At 40.3% G+C, this 19,113-nt stretch overlaps 2 protein-coding genes and 1 long non-coding RNA gene across 3 annotated transcripts; all 3 read right to left on the bottom strand.

Moving 5' to 3' along the window:
• Positions 1-196: 196 nt before the first annotated feature.
• On the bottom strand, positions 197-3,975 carry LOC145631505 (transmembrane ascorbate ferrireductase 1-like). Its single transcript, XM_081683603.1, has 4 exons — positions 3,670-3,975; positions 1,684-1,732; positions 1,375-1,574; positions 197-777 (listed from the first exon to the last, which is right to left on the bottom strand). The coding sequence occupies exons 1-4, from the start codon at positions 3,811-3,813 to the stop codon at positions 469-471; spliced, it is 702 nt and encodes a 233-aa protein (XP_081539729.1). The 5' UTR covers positions 3,814-3,975; the 3' UTR covers positions 197-468.
• A 9,991-nt stretch (positions 3,976-13,966) lies between these two features.
• LOC145630052 (uncharacterized) lies at positions 13,967-15,651 on the bottom strand. The gene is made up of 2 exons (XM_081682286.1): positions 14,848-15,651; positions 13,967-14,734 (listed from the first exon to the last, which is right to left on the bottom strand). Exons 1-2 carry the CDS (start codon positions 15,436-15,438, stop codon positions 14,078-14,080), a joined length of 1,248 nt encoding a protein of 415 aa, XP_081538412.1. The 5' UTR covers positions 15,439-15,651; the 3' UTR covers positions 13,967-14,077.
• A 2,431-nt stretch (positions 15,652-18,082) lies between these two features.
• On the bottom strand, positions 18,083-18,613 carry LOC145630053 (uncharacterized). Its single transcript, XR_014112000.1, has 2 exons — positions 18,559-18,613; positions 18,083-18,454 (listed from the first exon to the last, which is right to left on the bottom strand). It is a non-coding gene; the product is annotated as an uncharacterized LOC145630053 (long non-coding RNA).
• Positions 18,614-19,113: the final 500 nt, after the last annotated feature.

Raw genomic sequence — 19,113 nt, forward strand, 5'->3', positions numbered from 1 at the left:
GATAATTAGTGTTAAATCATTATAATAGCTTTAATATGTTTCAATTTAAGAAAATTAAACGTAGTTATCGTTAATCTTTATTTTGTTCAGGATGTCAATTATACAGATGGGGATATCTCTCGTCTACAATACAACCATAAGACGACAGATGAGCAAACAATCTTTGCGTATGATACTAAAGTTTGCCTTACTAGGATTAGTAGTAATATAACCATCAATTCCAGAATCCAGATGTAGTGTAACAAAAGGTGTTCACTGTACTTAGCAACAAAGGTACTACTACGTATTATTTTCACTTCATGAGACCACTAACAAGATTGTCACTTACATAAAAATATACTACGTAGCTGATACCAACATGACTATACATCAAGCTCGAAAATAATAATACAGGGAAACAAGCAATCAGAATGGTATGATATTCTTCGTTCCTGTTTTCCCTATCTCCTATAAGTGAATACCAGACATTTAAATAGCAGAATAGCTGCTATATTCCTCCTCTGGTTCCTGATCCTTCTGAGCATACACCGTGAACAAAACAAACGCACCAAACAGTACAGTGGCGATGGCAGTGAAGTTGACAAGATAAGCCTCTGCACCAACCTTGTCAAGGCCTGCACTCTCAAGGAAGGTAAGCTTCTCCAGGAACCCTATTGCTGCATTTGCAATGGCTAATGAATACACAAATATTCCGAACAGAACATGCCATGGAAGTGAATCAGCTCTCAGGGATGAGCTCCCTCCTGGGTAGAAGAATGTTACAAATCCATATACCCACTGCAAAAATTGTCCCAACAGTTTGTACCACAGTTAGAAGTTGAGGGAAAAAACACTCACGGGTCTATATTTTAAAGATACTAACCACAACAATTGACAGCAATCCAGCAATATAGTTGTACTATACTTATATAGTTTTATGCTGGTTAATTGTTAAAGAAACCGTCTTCAGAATTCATTATGACACAAAGGTTAGTCAGACATCAGTAAACAGTTCTATCTTGTCGGGCTGAAATCGTGTGACTGTCACTTACCAACAGAACTTATTAAAGATCACAAAATGTGAAGGACTGAAGGGGAGCAGAGCAGTCATGGATGAATAGTCACTTTTACAAGTTTTGCCCCAGTTGCTTATGTGTTGCCAATTTTCAATCACATTAAATTAAATTTATTTGTAGCCCAAATCCCTCTCGGCCGCTAAGTTTCTGAAATCATCCAATTAGTAGCTATGAAGAATTCACATTTTCCATCCATGAGTAGTAAGCTTGGTAGTTTCCACTTTTTATTGATCATGGCTCATGAGGTTACAGTATTTCCTGAATCATAAGCTTGACATCTGCATCCTTTAATGAATTTTAGTAAAGTATAAGAATTTACCTGAAGGCCATAGAGGACAATGATGCCGATCCCAAGCCATGAGTGCAAGCTGTACAAGTTCAGGATTGAACTCTCATTATGGAATTTAAATGCAGCCCATATACCAACAATACCAAGAATTAGTGCAACAGCATGCAGCACTAGATGAATCACTTTCTTCACTTCTTTCTTGAAGGGCAGAGATTTGTAGCTTACAATTGCTGCACAATTGAATTGTAATTAGTATGTTACAAAGACAACCTGAATTTTCAGCTAATTTAAAAACTGATACTAATATGTTATAGATTAAGAGTTTGTCTGATCTATTACCTTCACCTCCAAGTATTATGAAACCAATCAGCATCAAAACAGGATGAATCTGTCAAAAGAAATAGCTAATGGTTAGTGCTCAGTGTAAATCCAGACTGTTCAACAAATCCCATCAAAGTGACAACATTGCTGATAAAGCAGGTTTACATCATAGCTACCTTGGTACATGAAATGGGTAGTGGATGATATTGCCTAACTAGCTTTATATTTTAGTTCGGGAGAAGTTACAATGCAAGCAATGCAAGCTACCTTCAAGTTTAATACAGATGTTTTAAATAACAGAAAGACACATGTCTAATCCTTCCTCCATAAAGAAAATAGATCATTCTAATGTATTTGTTAACCTTTCTGTAAGCTAGCATTTTGTTACCTTATTAATTAAAGCTTGATGTTCTGAAGTCTCATAGCCACATTTAAAGAGACAACCAACTACTTCATCGGATAATAATAATTGAAAAAGATGGAATATGAAACCTAAAGAAGCACTAGTCCAGTAAACAAAGATCAAGTACACCTACTATAAACGCTATTCAAAGTATAAAGGATGGGGAATTAGTTCAAATTGACTCACACACTTCACTTCACTTGACCTATCATTTAAAAATATTCATACCTCACACCGTGACTTGCTCACTAGCTAATTTCCTAGAACCAACTTCAGTGATTAACCTATGACGAATTTCTCTTCAAAATTACATCTGTTCCAAAAACCAGAGTATGTATTAAAGCAATCTCTTCTTTTTAATGACCAGCAAGTACCTTCCTTCTAATGGATCTTCAAGTCCCAATACTGCCAACATCACCTTTTAATTCTACTCCGTAATACATTAACGATTAAAAATAAACCTTATCTTAATAGGGTAAGTTAGCAAACATTGTAAAGAAGCGCTTCAGAGTCAATCACCAGCTGCCAAATTGAATAAAGCACATATTTAAAAAAGCAAGACTAAATTATTAAAGAAATTGTTTTCACTGTTTAAATAACACCATGTTTCACACGTTCCACATGAATCAGATAGAAAGGGCCAAGGAGATCCAGCTCACCAAAATCTATTCTATCCGCAATCCTAAAACATTTCCACAAAGGGACAAAACAACTCATCTTATATTGACATGAACAATCTATGTTAGCAGGAGGTTTGATATATCATAGCATATGCAATTTCAAAATACTGAGTATATATTTTCCTTGCATAATAGTTTGGGAATCCTGAAAGACTTATAAAGGACAATTTATTTTCCTTGCATATTGAGTTATTTCACACTATTATCTCAGATTTAACCTTGGGGTTTCTCTTACTAGTACCATTTTTCATCAAGGATGTTCAAGGAATAACTTCACCTTTAATAAAAAAAAAAAGAAAATTTAGAAACACAAGTCTTGGTTGCACTATATCAAACTCAACGAAAGGGCTAAATAGACTTGTATCATCTAGACAACTAGACACATTCTTCCAAGTTCCAAATAACTACTCTTTATCATTTGTTAAAGACAATCATCTAGACACTAAAGCCAATGGGCTTCCAACTGCTCACATACTAATACTAATAAATATAGAAAGTCAAAAACATGTGCAATTTTAATTGTCACATACACACCTATCTCATACCTAAACCAACCAAAAGTCCAAAATTATCATCTTCTGAGAGATACAAGCAGACAATAGAATACTAACACACCCTCCAATTACACAGACTCCCATTAGTGCTTATAGCTGATTCAAAAATAAACTTATAAAGTTTTTTTTTTCCTTGTAAAGTTTTTTTTTTTTTTTTTTTTTTTTTTTTTTTTTGGTGTTCCCACCAAATTGGGAACTATAATCATTGATCAAATTCCCAATTTCAGTAAAATAAAATCATCAGTCCTATCCTTGGGACAATTAAAAATGTAAAATGACACTACAGATGTAAAGCAAAAAAGGGAAGTAAAAAAATAAAATAAAAGGGCAAGATCAAAAATGAGGGAATGGTAGTTAGGGAACATACGTTGAAGATGAGGCTTTTATTGGTAGCTTCCCAGGCCAAACCACCTCGGAAGTGGATGCACCAAACCAATACCATCACTGCGCATGCCACCGCTAGCGCGTGTACCACAAACGTTAACGGAGTTGCCTTTACCACAACAGCCATCCTTCGCCTTTTCTTTTTCTCTCTCCAGAATATCTCTGATCTCCTTATGTATTGCCAAAGTTCGTTGTATTCCAAAATCCAAAATAAAATAAAATAAAAGCTAAAAGTCGTTATATTTGGTAGCTAAAGTATGGTTTTTTTTATCTTATTCTATCGGAGGAAATTTCGACTTTTATTTATCTTTGGCAACTTGAGATATTAGCCGTCAGATTAAGATTCCAGATACCTGTATATAGAAAAAGGATAATGTGGAGAAAAAAAAAAAAAAAAAAAAAAACACTAAATTGGACTACGTGGAAGGAGAGTGAAGGACCTACAAGTTTAAATTGAAGGTAAGGTCCTTAAGATCCTATTGGTTTTGGGCCCACATGGTCTAGAATTCGTGTGTCCTTCACGGACTACCGCCCATTTCAGTCTACATAAGCAGATATGAATGGAGTTGAGGTGGTCATATGGCTAATGAAGAGGGAGATTATGTGTTCATTTCAGCATCACTAGATTTATGCGATTTCATGTGAAAATATTCAGCTCGAAATACATGTTTTGTTAATTAGATTGTCAATTATAAAGGGAGAGATAATATGAGAAATATAGTCAAATGTATAAAAAAAAAAATCATAGTTACATAGTACACTATTCCACCTAAATGCTAAAATCAAGTACTGTAGTATACATTGAATAACATTGCATATCTTTACACTAATAACTATGGAGTACATGAAATAAGCATTTATTAATCACCTATCTCACCCTTAAACCAATAATTGTTTCCTAAAATAAGGTTACGTGAAGAGAATAGGTAAAAATAAATTCTTGTTATCCCACCAATCAATAAAGTTATAAAAATTCGAAAATAATAACCATATTCTTATTATACTATTCACCTAAGATGAAGTACATAAAATAATGATTTGTTAACCTCCAACTGACCTTAAATCCGTATTTATTTCCTAAAATAAGACTTTATAAGTAGAAAAAGACATGAAAAAAATCAAATCTGTAATCCTAGTAGTTTAATACATAACACAAGTAGGTAATCAGGTAAACGTTTGACGGATAAAAAATACGTAGTATAAAGGAGGTCACAATCATTTAAAATTTTTGCTTTTATGACCTAACTAGAAGAAGAATTAATGAGTTGTACCCAGCTCTTAGAAGCTGTGACAGTTTCCCTCAGATTGAAGTCATTGCTCAGTATAATACTTTAATGTATGTGCCTGCCACAATCACTTGAATTCAAGTTGAAAAATAATCTGCTTGTAATTTATCCTCTGTTTTGGAGATATGTAGATGCTCTTGATTTGTAATCAAAGAGCCAAAACATCCCTTTCAAAAAAAAAAAAAAGAGCCAAAACATCCCTTTCAAAAAAAAAAAAAGAGCCAAAACATGCTTCTAACACTTACTACAATACTACAAGTTCATGAGTTCACCAAAGATGCTCTTTCAACATATAAATGGACACAAGTCACAGTCTCACAGAACATAATGTAACAAACTTCCAAAGCACAATAAAAATACAGGCTTAACCCTATATAAAAAAAGAAACACACATTTTATGCTCCCAAATTTATATAGACAAAGTCAGGAGTCATTCATAAAACAATGCAAAATGACAATTCTATCAATTTTATGTTCATCAAAGTAGAGCAATCCATTCCATTCCTAATATGCATACATTCAACCAAATTGAGCAGCAGTATATCTCTATAGTTTACACTTACAGGCTTTGGACTTTGGACTGGTATGTGTGGATACCAGTTAGCCATGGACCGAAAGAATTACTCAACTTAGCCCACTAAATTGTCCCAGTAAGTCCAGTAAAAGGCTTTATACAGATGGGCCCAATTGATGAGGCTACACCGACCCATCTCTTATCCTTGCCTTTAACTTTTCCAGCGAAGCCTAAAGCTGATAAAAGCATATCTTGATGCCTACTCAAAGGTGCAAACAGCAAGCATACACATCTTGAAGTCTACTAACAAAAGTGCCAAATTAAAAAATCCTTCAAACTTATGAGACTATTCTATTTGGAGACACTAATAGTGATTACATGAAATTTGGGATGTTGATTAGAAAAAAGGATCTATCTCCTCTTCTAAATTTTTATTTTATTTTATTTTATTTTTAATAATCATTGTTGTTTTAATTGTTACAAGTTTAATTCCTAGCCCACTCAATTCCTGTCCATGTTCTCTAACTTCTCTCATTCCCTCACACCCTCTTTTGCTTTACAATTGCAAATCAACTACACTAAATCATGTGCAACAAGGGCTAGAAAAAGGCCCAACTCATTCAAAACCCACATCTTGTCATATGAATCATGTATGTTTAGCATAATGCATTATTAAATATAGAGGATACTAGCTTCAGCATTCAAAATACTTACATTGAGTTCTATTACCTCGAAATTTTCATCCCTCGCTTGTAATCAATAATACCTAGATGACTCATTCGGGCCTCTTTCCCCTCTTTGCGAGAGCGAGTGTCCTACTATATCAAGTGAGTGTCAGTTATTTTCTCAGCATAGAAGGGAATTCTTGACTTCATTACCAATTAAATTAAAAAAATGCATGACCTTGAAAGTTGTAAACATGTTCCATGACTGTCCCAATAACATAATTTATACTTTATTATAGCTGCGTCCCCAACAAGCTGTCAGATGCAACTATCTACTCCGTAATATTCAACACCAAACACCATCTAATAAGTGGGGACGAACAAAAAGTTACAGTAGAAAAAAGAGTGGCTTGTTTACTTAAATGACTCATGAATGCAAGATAATGCAACTATGCAAATGGGGCAATAATGGACAAAGATATGTTTTTCCGCTAACTAGTGAAGGCTAAACTAGTGTATGAAAAACTAGAAACTTTTGTATCTCCAATCATATAGCCTATATTATACATCTATCTCATCATAGTTCAATGAAATGACAAAAGCTTTATTGGGAAATACAAATTATAAACCACTTGATTAAGCTTTACATTAGACATGTAGTGCAGGATTAGTTAACTCCTTAATTACAATAGCCTAAAAGAGGTCAATGATTATTACTTGTACATGGCATTATAATTAAGTTGACTAATGTACTCCTAATTTGTAAAAGGCATTACTGTCTGCCGCTGCACACGGAAAGAAGATTTTTACCGACATAATCTAACTTTTTAACTTCGGTTAATCCATGCTCTAGCATTTATTGCTGCAAAAGAATTAAATGTGCCTGAGTACTTCCCTAACCACTCAAATCAGTAGTAGGTGTATGGGATGATATCTGGCATGACCGATATCTTATGAAAACATGATCAGGTTTTAGTAATCATGGAGAAGATGCTGATATGTCACAGATTGAAGACATGTCGGCCCACCGAAATGTAACACGTGGCAACAGAAGCTCGACACTTGGCACAAAAGGCTCTGCATGGATGAGAGCCACCTGTCAAGATAAACCATTATAAATAGTAGGTAAGACCTCATTAATGAGGACATTAATTACACTCTTTATCTCTCTAATCTCTCTCTACTTTCTCTCTCTCTTACTTTCTTTTTCTTAAACACCTTTCTGACTTTATCATCGGAGTGGTTATCCCCGGATTACCCCGGGGTTAGCTAACTTCTTCTCATTGTGTAGGTTCTCAGCTTGCCGATAGGAGTATCAGGATCTCAAGTCCAAGTTCTCTGTGGAGTCGGGATCAGACAGAAACAATTTGGCGCTAGAAGGAGGGGAGCAGTTGATCACTTCTATCGCCTAAGAACCTCACACAAAAATAAAACACGTGTATAACAACAACAATCATGACTGGAAACAATGGAACACCAGTAGGACAACCCCAGGTGGAGATAGTAGATGAAACCCATACCCTAGAGGATAACCAGTTCCAAATGCCGATAACTCCCCCAGCAGGAGGAGGGGAGGCAGAGGATCCTATGGCAGCATTCACCCCGGATGAGTTGGAAACGGCTGCCAGGGTGATGAGTGCAATGAGTAGGAAAAGGAAGGAAGCAGAGGCAGCACGAGCTGAAAGAGAAGCTGCTCAGGCAGAAAGAGGAGTATTGCACCGAAACCAAGAAGAACAGTATAATCAGTTGGAGAACCCGTCAAGGAGGCCCCGACATGAGTCGCCGGTAAGGACGCATACAACATTACGGCAGGATGAACAATCCTCGAGCCGTGCTATGAGCACCAGAACTCAGCAACAAAGGAGTTCGCAAGTGGAAGGGCAAGCAGTGCGCACGGTGGTGCAGTTAAGGGCATCCCCGTTTGCCCAGCACATCTTGGATCAACCAATGGAGAAGGTGAAAATGCCGACTTGTAGGTATGATGGAAGAGGGGATCCAGCAAGATTCATAACGTCCTATGAGGGACACATGATGCTATACACAAACTCGGATGCAGTTTGGTGCAAGGTATTTCCGACAACTCTGATTGGGGCTGCAGCCGATTGGTTCAACAACCTTGAAATTGGGTCAGTAGACAGCTTTGAAAGACTGACTGAGATGTTTGTAGGGCAATATGTCAGTAATAGTGTAAGGCAGAGAACTTCTGGAGAATTGATGGCTGTAGAGCAGAAACCGGATGAATCTTTGAGGGATTATATCAGGAGATTTAATAATGAGGCAAACACAATTCCGAGGTTGCAACAGGAGATAGCCGTGATGGCTTTGATGAATGGGTTGGTTGATTCGGATTTCAAAAGATATCTAACAAGAAAAAGCCTGCCGACATTGGCAGCGGCGTTCAGTAAAGCCCATGATTACATAAAAAGTGAAGAGCTGATGAAAACAAGTAGTAGACATGTGGCAGCTGGAAAGGGACCAAGTCAGTATGAAGGGACTTCATCTGGAGGAAACAGGTCAAGAGCTCCTGCCCCAGGAAGGGGAGGAGGAAGTCGGCAAGATACCAGGCCGACAAGACTCCCAATGAGATACAGCACCTACACTCCCCTGAATGCACCAAGGGCCGCAATCTACTCAGTGAATCAGAATAGAGAAGATTGGTCAAGGCCGACTCCGATGAAGGCGAAGTCTAGAGATGTAAAGAAGTATTGTATGTTTCATAGGGATGTGGGACATTACACAGAGGAATGTACTCAGTTGAAGGATAATATCGAGGAGTTGATTAGAAAAGGGCACTTAGCACAGTATCGGTTGAATACTGGTAGAAATCAACAACCAGCGCAAATAGCTGAGAGGCAACAAATAGAAGCGAGGCCCGAAAGGACTCAAGGGAGGATAGTCCGACAAGGGGACACGGGAATGCCGCCGTTATCTACTGGAAGAGTAGATGTGATAACGGGCGGGCCGATTCATGGGGGAACGATTAGTGGAGCAAAGAAACATTTGGCGGAGCACCGACATCTGGTGTGTGCTCTAGATATAGACAATCGTCCTCGGCCGGCATCAATACCGCAAGTTGTATTTACAGAAGAGGATGCACGAGGTGTAGTATTCCCGCATGACGATCCGTTAGTCCTGATAACCAGGATAAATGGTGCTGATGTCAAAAGAGTACTAGTAGATGGGGGTAGCTCGGCAAATGTCCTGTTCATTCAAGCCTTTAAAGAGATGAATATCGGAAGACAATACTTGAAGCCGGTATCATATCCCGTAATTGGTTTTAATGGGTCGACAGTGAGGCCAGAGGGGAGTATTGTGTTGCCTGTAAGGATGGGTGATGGGCCACAAGCAAGGGATGTGATGGCAGAATTTTTAGTGGTGGATGTCAAGTCGGCTTATAATGCAATTATCGGCAGACCGATAATTCATGACATGCAGGCTGTGGTATCAACATACCATTTGGCTATAGCCTATGTGTCAAACCTGGGAGCCGTGGAAAAGGTGTATGGAGGCCAGGTTATGTCAAAAGCCTGTTATGTAACAGCGTTGAAGAACCCAGTTGGAAGTACTGCAGTTCCATGTAACCCAGCAAAGGAGAGTGAGCCGACAGTGCAAGATCTGGCCATGAAAAACTTCGATGCAAGGCCCGAAGAAACACCAAGGCCGTTGCCAGGAGGAGAAACCATCCAAGTTGAGTTACAGCCAGGCAACCCCAGTAGAACAGTGAAAGTTGGGGCTGATATGGATGTGGAGACTAGGTGCAATCTGATAAGTTTATTGCGCGAGAACGCTGATGTCTTTGCGTTCTCGGCCAGTGAGATGCCAGGAATACATCCTGAGGTAATGGAACATAAGCTGAATGTTGACAGAAAATTCAGGCCGATAAGGCAGAAGAAGCGCAACTTCTCGACTGAGAAAATAGAGGCGATCCAGGCCGAGGTGAATAAGCTCTTGGCGGCAGGGTTTATAGAGCCCTGCACGTATCCAGAATGGTTGGCAAATGTAGTTATGGTGAGAAAGCCGACAGGGAAATGGCGGATGTGCGTAGATTTTACAGACTTGAATAAAGCTTGCCCAAAAGATTGCTATCCGCTACCTCGGATTGATAGACTGGTTGATTCAACCTCCGGTCATGCAATGCTTAGTTTTCTAGACGCTTTTTCAGGGTATCATCAGGTCAGCATGCATAGAGCCGACAGAAATAAAACGGCCTTCATAACGGATGCAGGTGTGTATTGTTATAAGGCAATGCCGTTCGGACTGAAAAATGCTGGGGCAACTTATCAGAAGTTGGTAGATAAGATTTTTGAGAAACAGAAAGGGCGGAATGTTGAGGTATATGTAGATGATACGATAGTTAAGAGCAAGAGCACAGAAGACCATGTAGCCGATTTGAAGGAAACATTTGAAACCTTGAGAAAGTATCAAATGAAGCTGAATCCGGAGAAGTGTGTTTTTGGAGTGAGATCAGGGAAGTTTCTGGGCTTTATGGTCAGTGAACGAGGGATAGATGCGAATCCAGATAAGGTGAATGCAGTGCTTCAAATGAAACAACCACAAACCATTCGTGATATACAGAGGTTAACGGGCAGGATGGCAGGGTTAACCAGATTCATCAGCAAATCAGCTGATAAGGCTCTTCCGTTTTTTATGGTGCTGAGAAAGAATAAGGCGTTTGAGTGGGGAAAAGAACAAAGTGATGCCTTGGAAGTAGTGAGGAATCATCTCAAATCTCTTCCCACAATTGCCAGGCCTGAGAAGGGAGAAGTATTGCAGTTATACATCTCGGCGTCACCAAAAACGGTAGCAGCCGTTTTGTTGGTTGAAAGGAAGAGACGTCAACAACCGATTTACTTTGTCAGCCATGTTCTGAATGCGGCAGAACGAAGATATCCAGTTATAGAGAAGATGGCTTTATCTGTATTAATAGCGGCCAGGAAGTTAAGACCTTACTTTGACGCACATCCGATAGAAGTCCTCACCAACCATCCCTTGGAGAAATCATTGCGAAAAATGGATACGTCTGGAAGGTTACTTGCATGGGCAGTAGAGTTGTCGGAGTATGAGATAAGTTACAAGCCTAGAACATCAATTAAGGCTCAAGCACTATCAGATTTCATTGTAGAAACCACATACACAGATGAAGAAGAAGAGTTGGGGACGTGGCAGGTATCCGTTGATGGGTCAGCCACAGCAACGGGGGCAGGCGCTGGAATTGTGATAACGGCCCCAGACGGAAAAATATTTGAATACGCCATGAAATTCAAGTTCAAGGCAACAAATAATGAGGCCGAGTACGAAGCTGCAGTGGCTGGAATGCAGCTATCGATAGCGGCAGAGGCAAAACGGCTAGTTCTGACAACTGACTCACAGCTGGTGTCAAGCCAGTTCAGTGGGGAATATGAAACTCGAGAGCCGGCAATGGTGAAGTATTTGGAGAAAATGAAGCAGTTAGCGGCTCAGCTGCAATACTTTGAGATTAAATTGGTTCCCAGATTGAAAAATGCTCAAGCAGACGCACTGGCAAGATTGGCAAGTTCAAGTTTTAATGACTTGGAGAGAACAGTAATGGTTGAGATACTCAGGCAGAGAAGCATAGATGAGATACCGGCAAATGTCTGTTCTGTTGAGATAGGGGATCAGTGGTATGATAGAATACTGGCATACATTATTCATGGTGTAGGGCCGACAGACAAGGGGGAGTTAAAGAAGTTACAGAAGGATAGTGTGTGGTTTGTTATGTATCAAGGCCAGTTATATAAAAGAGGGTTTTCACTGCCGTTACAGAGATGCATAACAGGATCTGAATCGGTAAAGTTAATGGAAGAATTGCATGAAGGAAGTTGTGGAAATCATCTTGGGGCAAGAGCCCTGTCCAGAGAAGCTATGAGAAGGGGATACTATTGGCCGACAATGAACGCCGATGCTTTGGCTTATGTTAGAAAATGTGAGAAGTGCCAAAAGTATGCCCCAGTTATCAACCTCCCCCCAAATGACCTTACGCCGATATTAAACCCAGTTCCATTTGCCCAGTGGGGAATGGATATAGTAGGGCCGTTCCCATCAGCCACAGGAGGCAGAAAATATCTGATAGTAGGAATTGACTACTTCACAAAGTGGATAGAAGCAGAGCCGGTAGCAAAGATCACGGCAGCAGAAGTGAAGAAGTTTATATGGAAAAATATCTTTACAAGGTTTGGGTTGCCGATGGCGATGGTTTTTGATCATGGAACTCAATTTGATTGCAAGCCAGTCAAAGATCTTCTGATGATGTATAAAGTGAAGTTTGCATATGCAGCAGTATGCCATCCACAATCAAACGGCCAGGCAGAAGCAGCAAACAAGCAGATCATAACGGCCATAAAGAAGAAAATCGAAGATGCAAAGGGTTTGTGGGCAGATTTGATACCGGAGATATTGTGGGCAAATAGGACAACAATAAGAGAGGCCACAGGAGAGTCACCATATAACCTGGTTTTTGGGACAGAAGCAGTCATACCGGCAGAAGTTGGACTGCCGACATTCAGAGTTCAGCATTACTGTGAAGATCAAAATGATTTACTCCTACGACAACAACTGGATTTCTTGCCAGAACTAAGAGAAAAAGCAGCCGTTAAGTCAGCTGCATTCAAGGAAAGAATGTCTAGGGCATATAATAGAAGGGTATCCCATCGGCCGTTACAGATAGGGGATCTGGTGCTACGAAGAACCGCCGCAACCGGTAAGGGAAATGAAGACGGGAAACTGACTGCAAACTGGGAAGGACCTTATCGGATTAAAGCTATCATCGTCCAAGGGTCATTCTACTTGGAAACTTTGGATGGGACTCCTCTAAAGAATGTATGGAATTCAGCTGTATTGAAAAAATACTATGTGTAGAGAATAAACCTCACTTTTTGAAGCTGATATCGGGCAAAGATATCGGTGATGAATGAAGAAGTATTCAGACAATGTGCATTTCAATAGGCATCCTCCATTTAACAAAACATCGTTAAATGGGACGGACAGCTCAAAACCGCTTCCATGCAGTTAACAGTTATACAACCTGATCAGTTGTATACGTTAACTCATGAGGTTGCTGGTTCAAAGTATAAATACCGGCCAAATCAATTCGAGTATATGCCGACATGAGGCATAGCTCAGAATGTGATCGCCGAGAGGGTACCTAACTGACTGTAATATCAAAGCAGTGGGTGACCGTTGTTATAATCTGAACCACCAACAGCCGGTTACGAATCAGTATACATAGCTCCGAGAAGAACTATGTATACTGAGGGGGGCAAGGAGTACCATAATGATATATTATGTTGCTTGCATGATGATATGTTATTTGGATATGTTATTTGGATATATTATATGCTATTGGAGGTTGTATGGTATGTTGCTTGCATGATGATATGTTATTTGAAGAATATTTAAAATTTCAAAAAATGTTTAAAGTTTTCAGTACAATAATGGTATCCATAGTATGTCGGCACCTTTTAAAATGCAGTTTTGATAAAGTGTCCACCAAGGATGAAGTTTCGAAGTCTGGTATCTACAGAGGCCGACATTCTTTAGAGAGCTTTCAGTGGCAGATTTCAAGCAAACTACCAAGTAAGTTTTATTTTTTACAAGTTCTTCTCTATATATATGCTTAATTTGCAAGATTATGCAGTTATCATACTGGAATAATTGTAAACAAGTTAGAAAATAGCAGATAGAGAGCAATACAGTTATAGCGAAAAGTGTACAAATTTATACACAGTTAATACATAATAGATAAAAATAACAATCGACAGGCATCACCACAAAAAAAAGGGTATATGCCGATAAAACAGCACTGTCAAAAGAAATGTCCATACATACAAAAAACAAGTAAAGTTATAGCTGATAAGGCCCAATGATACAAGACCCACAAGAAGATGTCGGTGATGACTGCCCGCCCCTTCAAGATTGACCGTTTTCAGGCACCGGGGAGTCCAGAATACTGGGGTTGCTGGGGCCGTCATCAGCAGTTGGCGCCAAGTTATATAAGTCTTCTTCGGAGAATTGCTGCGCCTCAAAGCCGGAAGGAATCTTATAGGCTTCCTCGCTGAAAGCCTTCTCAACTTTTGCCCAATCATCCTTCTTCCAACCGGCGGCGTGGGCAATACACCTCTGAGCAGCAGTCCAACCCCCATCGAAACGGTCTTGGAGTTTGGAGCAGAACTCATCGGACGCTAGATAACGGCCAACCGCACGCTGACGAATACCAGGTTTGTCAGCCTCCATTTTTTGAACCTTCTCTTCAAGGCTCTTAATTTTGGTTTTGGCATCTTCGAGGTTCTTCTCGACGGAAGGAAGACGTTGGATGGCTTCATCTTTTTTGGCAATTTGAGTCTTCAGACTCTGCACTTCCGACTCTAACCCAGCAACTTTCTCAGCCTTGATCTTCAAGGCCGACATCTCCTTGTCGTCATTTTCTTTTATCTTCCTCAGATCACTGAGGGCCTTTTCAGCATTCTTGATGGCCTCCTGCATGGCGCTTTCGTTGGCAGATGCTTGATGATGTTTTTCCTGGTAATAGCGGTACATCTCAACCAATTCTGTGCCAGACATGACGGCCTGTACGATACATAAAAAAAAACCGATATCAGTACTTGAAATATATATATAGAAATACCAATAGTAATAAGAGATAAAGACGATAAGTATATACGCGTAAGTAATACACTAACCTTCATCAAATTATGCATATGAGACGCAGCAAGGGGGCCGATTGGACCAGCGGGTCTGTCCATTGGCAGCGTCAGGTTACTCAGCAGCCGGTAACCGAGATTCCCACCTTGCATAGGGTCGTCGGTTATCATGGATTCATTCCGGCCGACATCCATGGCTGGTTGCCAGCGGTCGCCGGAATGGCCAGGAGGGACAGAAAACCCCCTTAAAACTTCCTCTGGAAACCGTCCAGACACTCGTTCGATCCACTGATTGGATCGATAAGTCAAGGCCGGAATGCTGGAGTCCGACCCAACTGTCGTAGGAGCGATTACGGTTGTAACCTGAGGCTGAGGGGGAGACTCGGCAGAGGTGAGATCTTCAATCTCAATACCCTGAATGACCTTCTTCACAATGGCCTCGGGGCTTTTAACTTGGCTGGCAGTCGGGGTCTTCTCAGGAACCGACTGCTCTTTATTTTTCTCGGGCGCCGATTGATCCCTTCTCTTCTCGGCACGCCCTTCAGGTTGCCGAGGGCTTGAGATCACGATCCCACCCCGCCGATTGGCAAGAGGTGTAAGTTTTCTTTTCTTAGCATTCTCATCGGCCATGATCTCAGCTCTTCTTTTAGCACTGATGGCTGGAGCGCGACCGCAAACAGTAGCAAGGGTGTCGTACGGATCGCAAGCTTTGGGACACCGCCTGATAACCCTAGTCCCGTCAGCAGATAGGCCGAGTAGCCTATTATCCAACTTATCGGTACCTAGAAAAAGAAATAAAAAAAAATCGGTAAAATGCAAAAAAAAAAAAAAGGAGAGAGATACAAATGATAATAAAGAAAGGACGAGGAAAGTAGCATGTAAGCTATGCCGTCTTCGTCATAGAAATAAGAGAGTGCATAGGAGTAAAAGGAAAAGTAAGTTATACCATGCTGGTCAGTCCAACAGAGACCGACGCGTGATAGCGGCGCGTTGCCCAGAATGTAACTCACATTCGGCACCCACACCGCAGGAATGAGACGGACTTTGCCGTCACCTTCGTCGAATTCGGAAACGTCAAAATGATTGACGGCCCTCTCTTCATGTTTCCCGAGATCTCTCTCGGGGATTGAGTCAAAATGAGGATGAGGCTTGAAAAAAGTCCTTCTCAAGGGATAATCATCTGGAACAGACATGAAGAAAAACTTGTCCTTCCAGTTTTTGCAGCTAGAAAGTTTTGGATGGACGGTATATTTGTGAGGTTGAGTGTACAAAGACCACCACCCATCAGACTGTCCATCTCTCTTCAGGGTAATTAGCCGCCGAAATACATTAAGGGTCAAAGGGTAGTTCCGATAAAGCATAACCCAAACTGTGGCAATAACGGCACGAATAGTTTGAGGGGTTAGCTGAACTAAGCAAACGTTCCAGGCCTTCAAAATTTTGGCTACAAATGGGTGTAGGGGAAAACGGAGACCGAAGTCTAGATGTTTCAGATAAACGGCCACGGACCCGGCTGGGCAATCCAATACTGAAGCACCAGATGGAGGAAGAGACAACTCATAGCCGTCAGGAAGATTAAAAAACCTCTTCGCACGACGGCAGTAATCTTTTGTAATTGCCGTTTTCCTAAAAGCTTCACTTATTGTTTCCTTCGCAACTTTTCCATCGTTGGCAAGGACTATGGGTTGTCGGAATTCAGCCCTGTCAGTCTCGGAATTGTATCCTTCGTCCAAACTCTCCTCTTGGATAACCTCAGCCGTTAAATCAACAATGTTATCCCTACTCTCGTTATTTACACTATCTTCCTGAGCTTCGTCGTCTCCTAAAACTGAGTTGACGGCAGAATCATGCACAGGAGATACCTGACCTTCCTGGGGGTTTGGTGGGATGTCGTCCCCAAGTTCTTCTGAAGAAGAACTTATAACCTGACCTTGACCAGGTCTTTTACTAGATTCCGCCACCTTAGCGGCCTCAGCTGCCTTAGCTGCTTTGGCAGCCTCGGCGGCTTCACGAGCAACAACTTCAGGCTGATAACTGGTACTCCTTACCCTTGGCATAGTGTTAATACCTATATTGCCAACGTTAGTGCCGTATTGGTTAAAATAGCGTCTCCCAGTAAAGTTGCGTAAGTGATAACGGACACTAACAGGCTCAACGTCAAGAATTTCAGTATCGGCAGGAATATCAGGGTTAAAGGGGTGAAAGGCACTTTCACGGTGAGCAATAGTCCTATGTATCATAAAAGCACGTTTTTCTTCTTCAGAAGTTAACGTCTCAAAGGGATAGTCGATGTTGTCAGAAAGGGAAGATGAATTGCCCCTATTACTACCAGTTTCTTTACCTAAAGACTGCCTAATTAAACGACGCCTAGCAGTACTAAGGTTAGGAAAGTTCTCTTCAACACTATCCTCAGACATTTAATTGAATATAAGCACATAAAACAGCATAAAAATCAAGGGTTAGGGTACGAAAATACCTTCGAAGAAAATCGCAAAAAGAAGGAACGCCTTTTACAGATGAAAGCGACGAAGAAAGAGAAGGAACGCCCGACGAGACGAAATGCACAAACTAAGCGCAAGATTGATAAGAATTTCTTTCGGGAGAAAATTAAGAAGGAGAAGAGGTGTGAAATGGTAAAAATGGCGGATTTTTGATCTAAAAAGGAAAAACTGAATCGCCAATTGAAAAGAAAGGCGGTTCAGGAATCCTACGGCTGTTAATTAACAAGCCCTTTCAAAAAGCAACGGCAGGATTTGTGACACGTGTAAATATTTTCCCGCCTAAAAAAAAATTAATTAGTAAAATATATTTTTAGGAACGGTTACACTTCAATTTTATTGCAAGTAGACCTTGTCTGCTATCAGCACACAAGGTCACTTGGGGGGGAAAACGGAGTTTTTCGCTCCCAGATAGTTTACAGCAAGTAGACCTTGTCTGCTATCAGCACACAAGGTCACTTGGGGGGGAAAACGGAGTTTTTCGCTCCCAGATAGTTTACAGCAAGTAGACCTTGTCTGCTACCAGCACACAAGGTCACTTGGGGGGGAAAACGGAGTTTTTCGCTCCCAGATAGTTTACAGAAAGTAGACCTTGTCTGCTATCAGCACACAAGGTCACTTGGGGGGGAAATGGAGTTTATACAAGTATAAAACTTCTCAGCAAAAGAACATAGAGCTTAAATATAGACCTACAATACATATGTGCAAGCTAATTTATCTGGATATAAATCAAGCAAGCAAGTAAGATGAATTGTGACGAAGCCAAGACAACAACATCAGTAGTAAAACTTTGTTAACAAGTGGTGCTTGACAGAGTACAAGAAACGTTGCTACAGTAGAATTTACACCACAAGGAAAACTCTAAAGAATGAGATGTGGAACCCAAAGTTTGTTTCGTCGGAATCAGCTTGTTATTGGTATAAACTGAGCACGATGATGAGTAATCATACGTCCTCACTTGGGGGGCTAATTGTATGGGATGATATCTGGCATGACCGATATCTTATGAAAACATGATCAGGTTTTAGTAATCATGGAGAAGATGCTGATATGTCACAGATTGAAGACATGTCGGCCCACCGAAATGTAACACGTGGCAACAGAAGCTCGACACTTGGCACAAAAGGCTCTGCATGGATGAGAGCCACCTGTCAAGATAAACCATTATAAATAGTAGGTAAGACCTCATTAATGAGGACATTAATTACACTCTTTATCTCTCTAATCTCTCTCTACTTTCTCTCTCTCTTACTTTCTTTTTCTTAAACACCTTTCTGACTTTATCATCGGAGTGGTTATCCCCGGATTACCCCGGGGTTAGCTAACTTCTTCTCATTGTGTAGGTTCTCAGCTTGCCGATAGGAGTATCAGGATCTCAAGTCCAAGTTCTCTGTGGAGTCGGGATCAGACAGAAACAGTAGGAAAATCTACTCTTTTTATCCTTGGATAATACTCTACGCTATACTTAGGAAAATCTCCAAATAAAATGAAGTGTCACTTTTTAGAGATTAAGCAAGTTAAACTTTACCATCCGACCTTACTATCTAAAAGAATCTTAATTAAGAAATTATCACACAAATATGAAAGTATGAAACACACTACGCAATATTAAAAAAACAATTATAAATCATTTTTTTTTAAAAAGTAAGGTACGTCTTCTCGCAAGACCATAACCTAAACTATCAAGAAGTAGAATTAGGATCACAATGACCAAATTTTGCACATATAAATAATTTCAAGTTCGAACTCCAAAAAGATTTCCACCTCAAAAACTTCAATACTCTTGATAAAATTGGTGCTTTAACAT

Source organism: Chenopodium album, chromosome 5 (genome assembly GCF_948465745.1).
Source record: "Chenopodium album chromosome 5, dcCheAlbu1.1, whole genome shotgun sequence".
NCBI classification, from domain to species: Eukaryota; Viridiplantae; Streptophyta; class Magnoliopsida; order Caryophyllales; family Amaranthaceae; genus Chenopodium; species Chenopodium album.

Bases quoted from the DNA above. Each gene is read 5' to 3' on its own strand.
- LOC145631505 (XM_081683603.1), bottom strand. From the start codon at position 3,813: ATGGCTGTTGTGGTAAAGGCAACTCCGTTAACGTTTGTGGTACACGCG. The intron at 1,575-1,683 runs GTAATAGATCAG...TCAATTGTGCAG, and splicing joins CATAATACTTGGAGGTGAAG to CAATTGTAAGCTACAAATCT. The intron at 778-1,374 runs GTAAATTCTTAT...CAATTTTTGCAG, and splicing joins TTGTCCTCTATGGCCTTCAG to TGGGTATATGGATTTGTAAC.
- LOC145630052 (XM_081682286.1), bottom strand. From the start codon at position 15,438: ATGGCCGATGAGAATGCTAAGAAAAGAAAACTTACACCTCTTGCCAAT. The intron at 14,735-14,847 runs GTTAGTGTATTA...TGTATCGTACAG, and splicing joins ATATGCATAATTTGATGAAG to GCCGTCATGTCTGGCACAGA.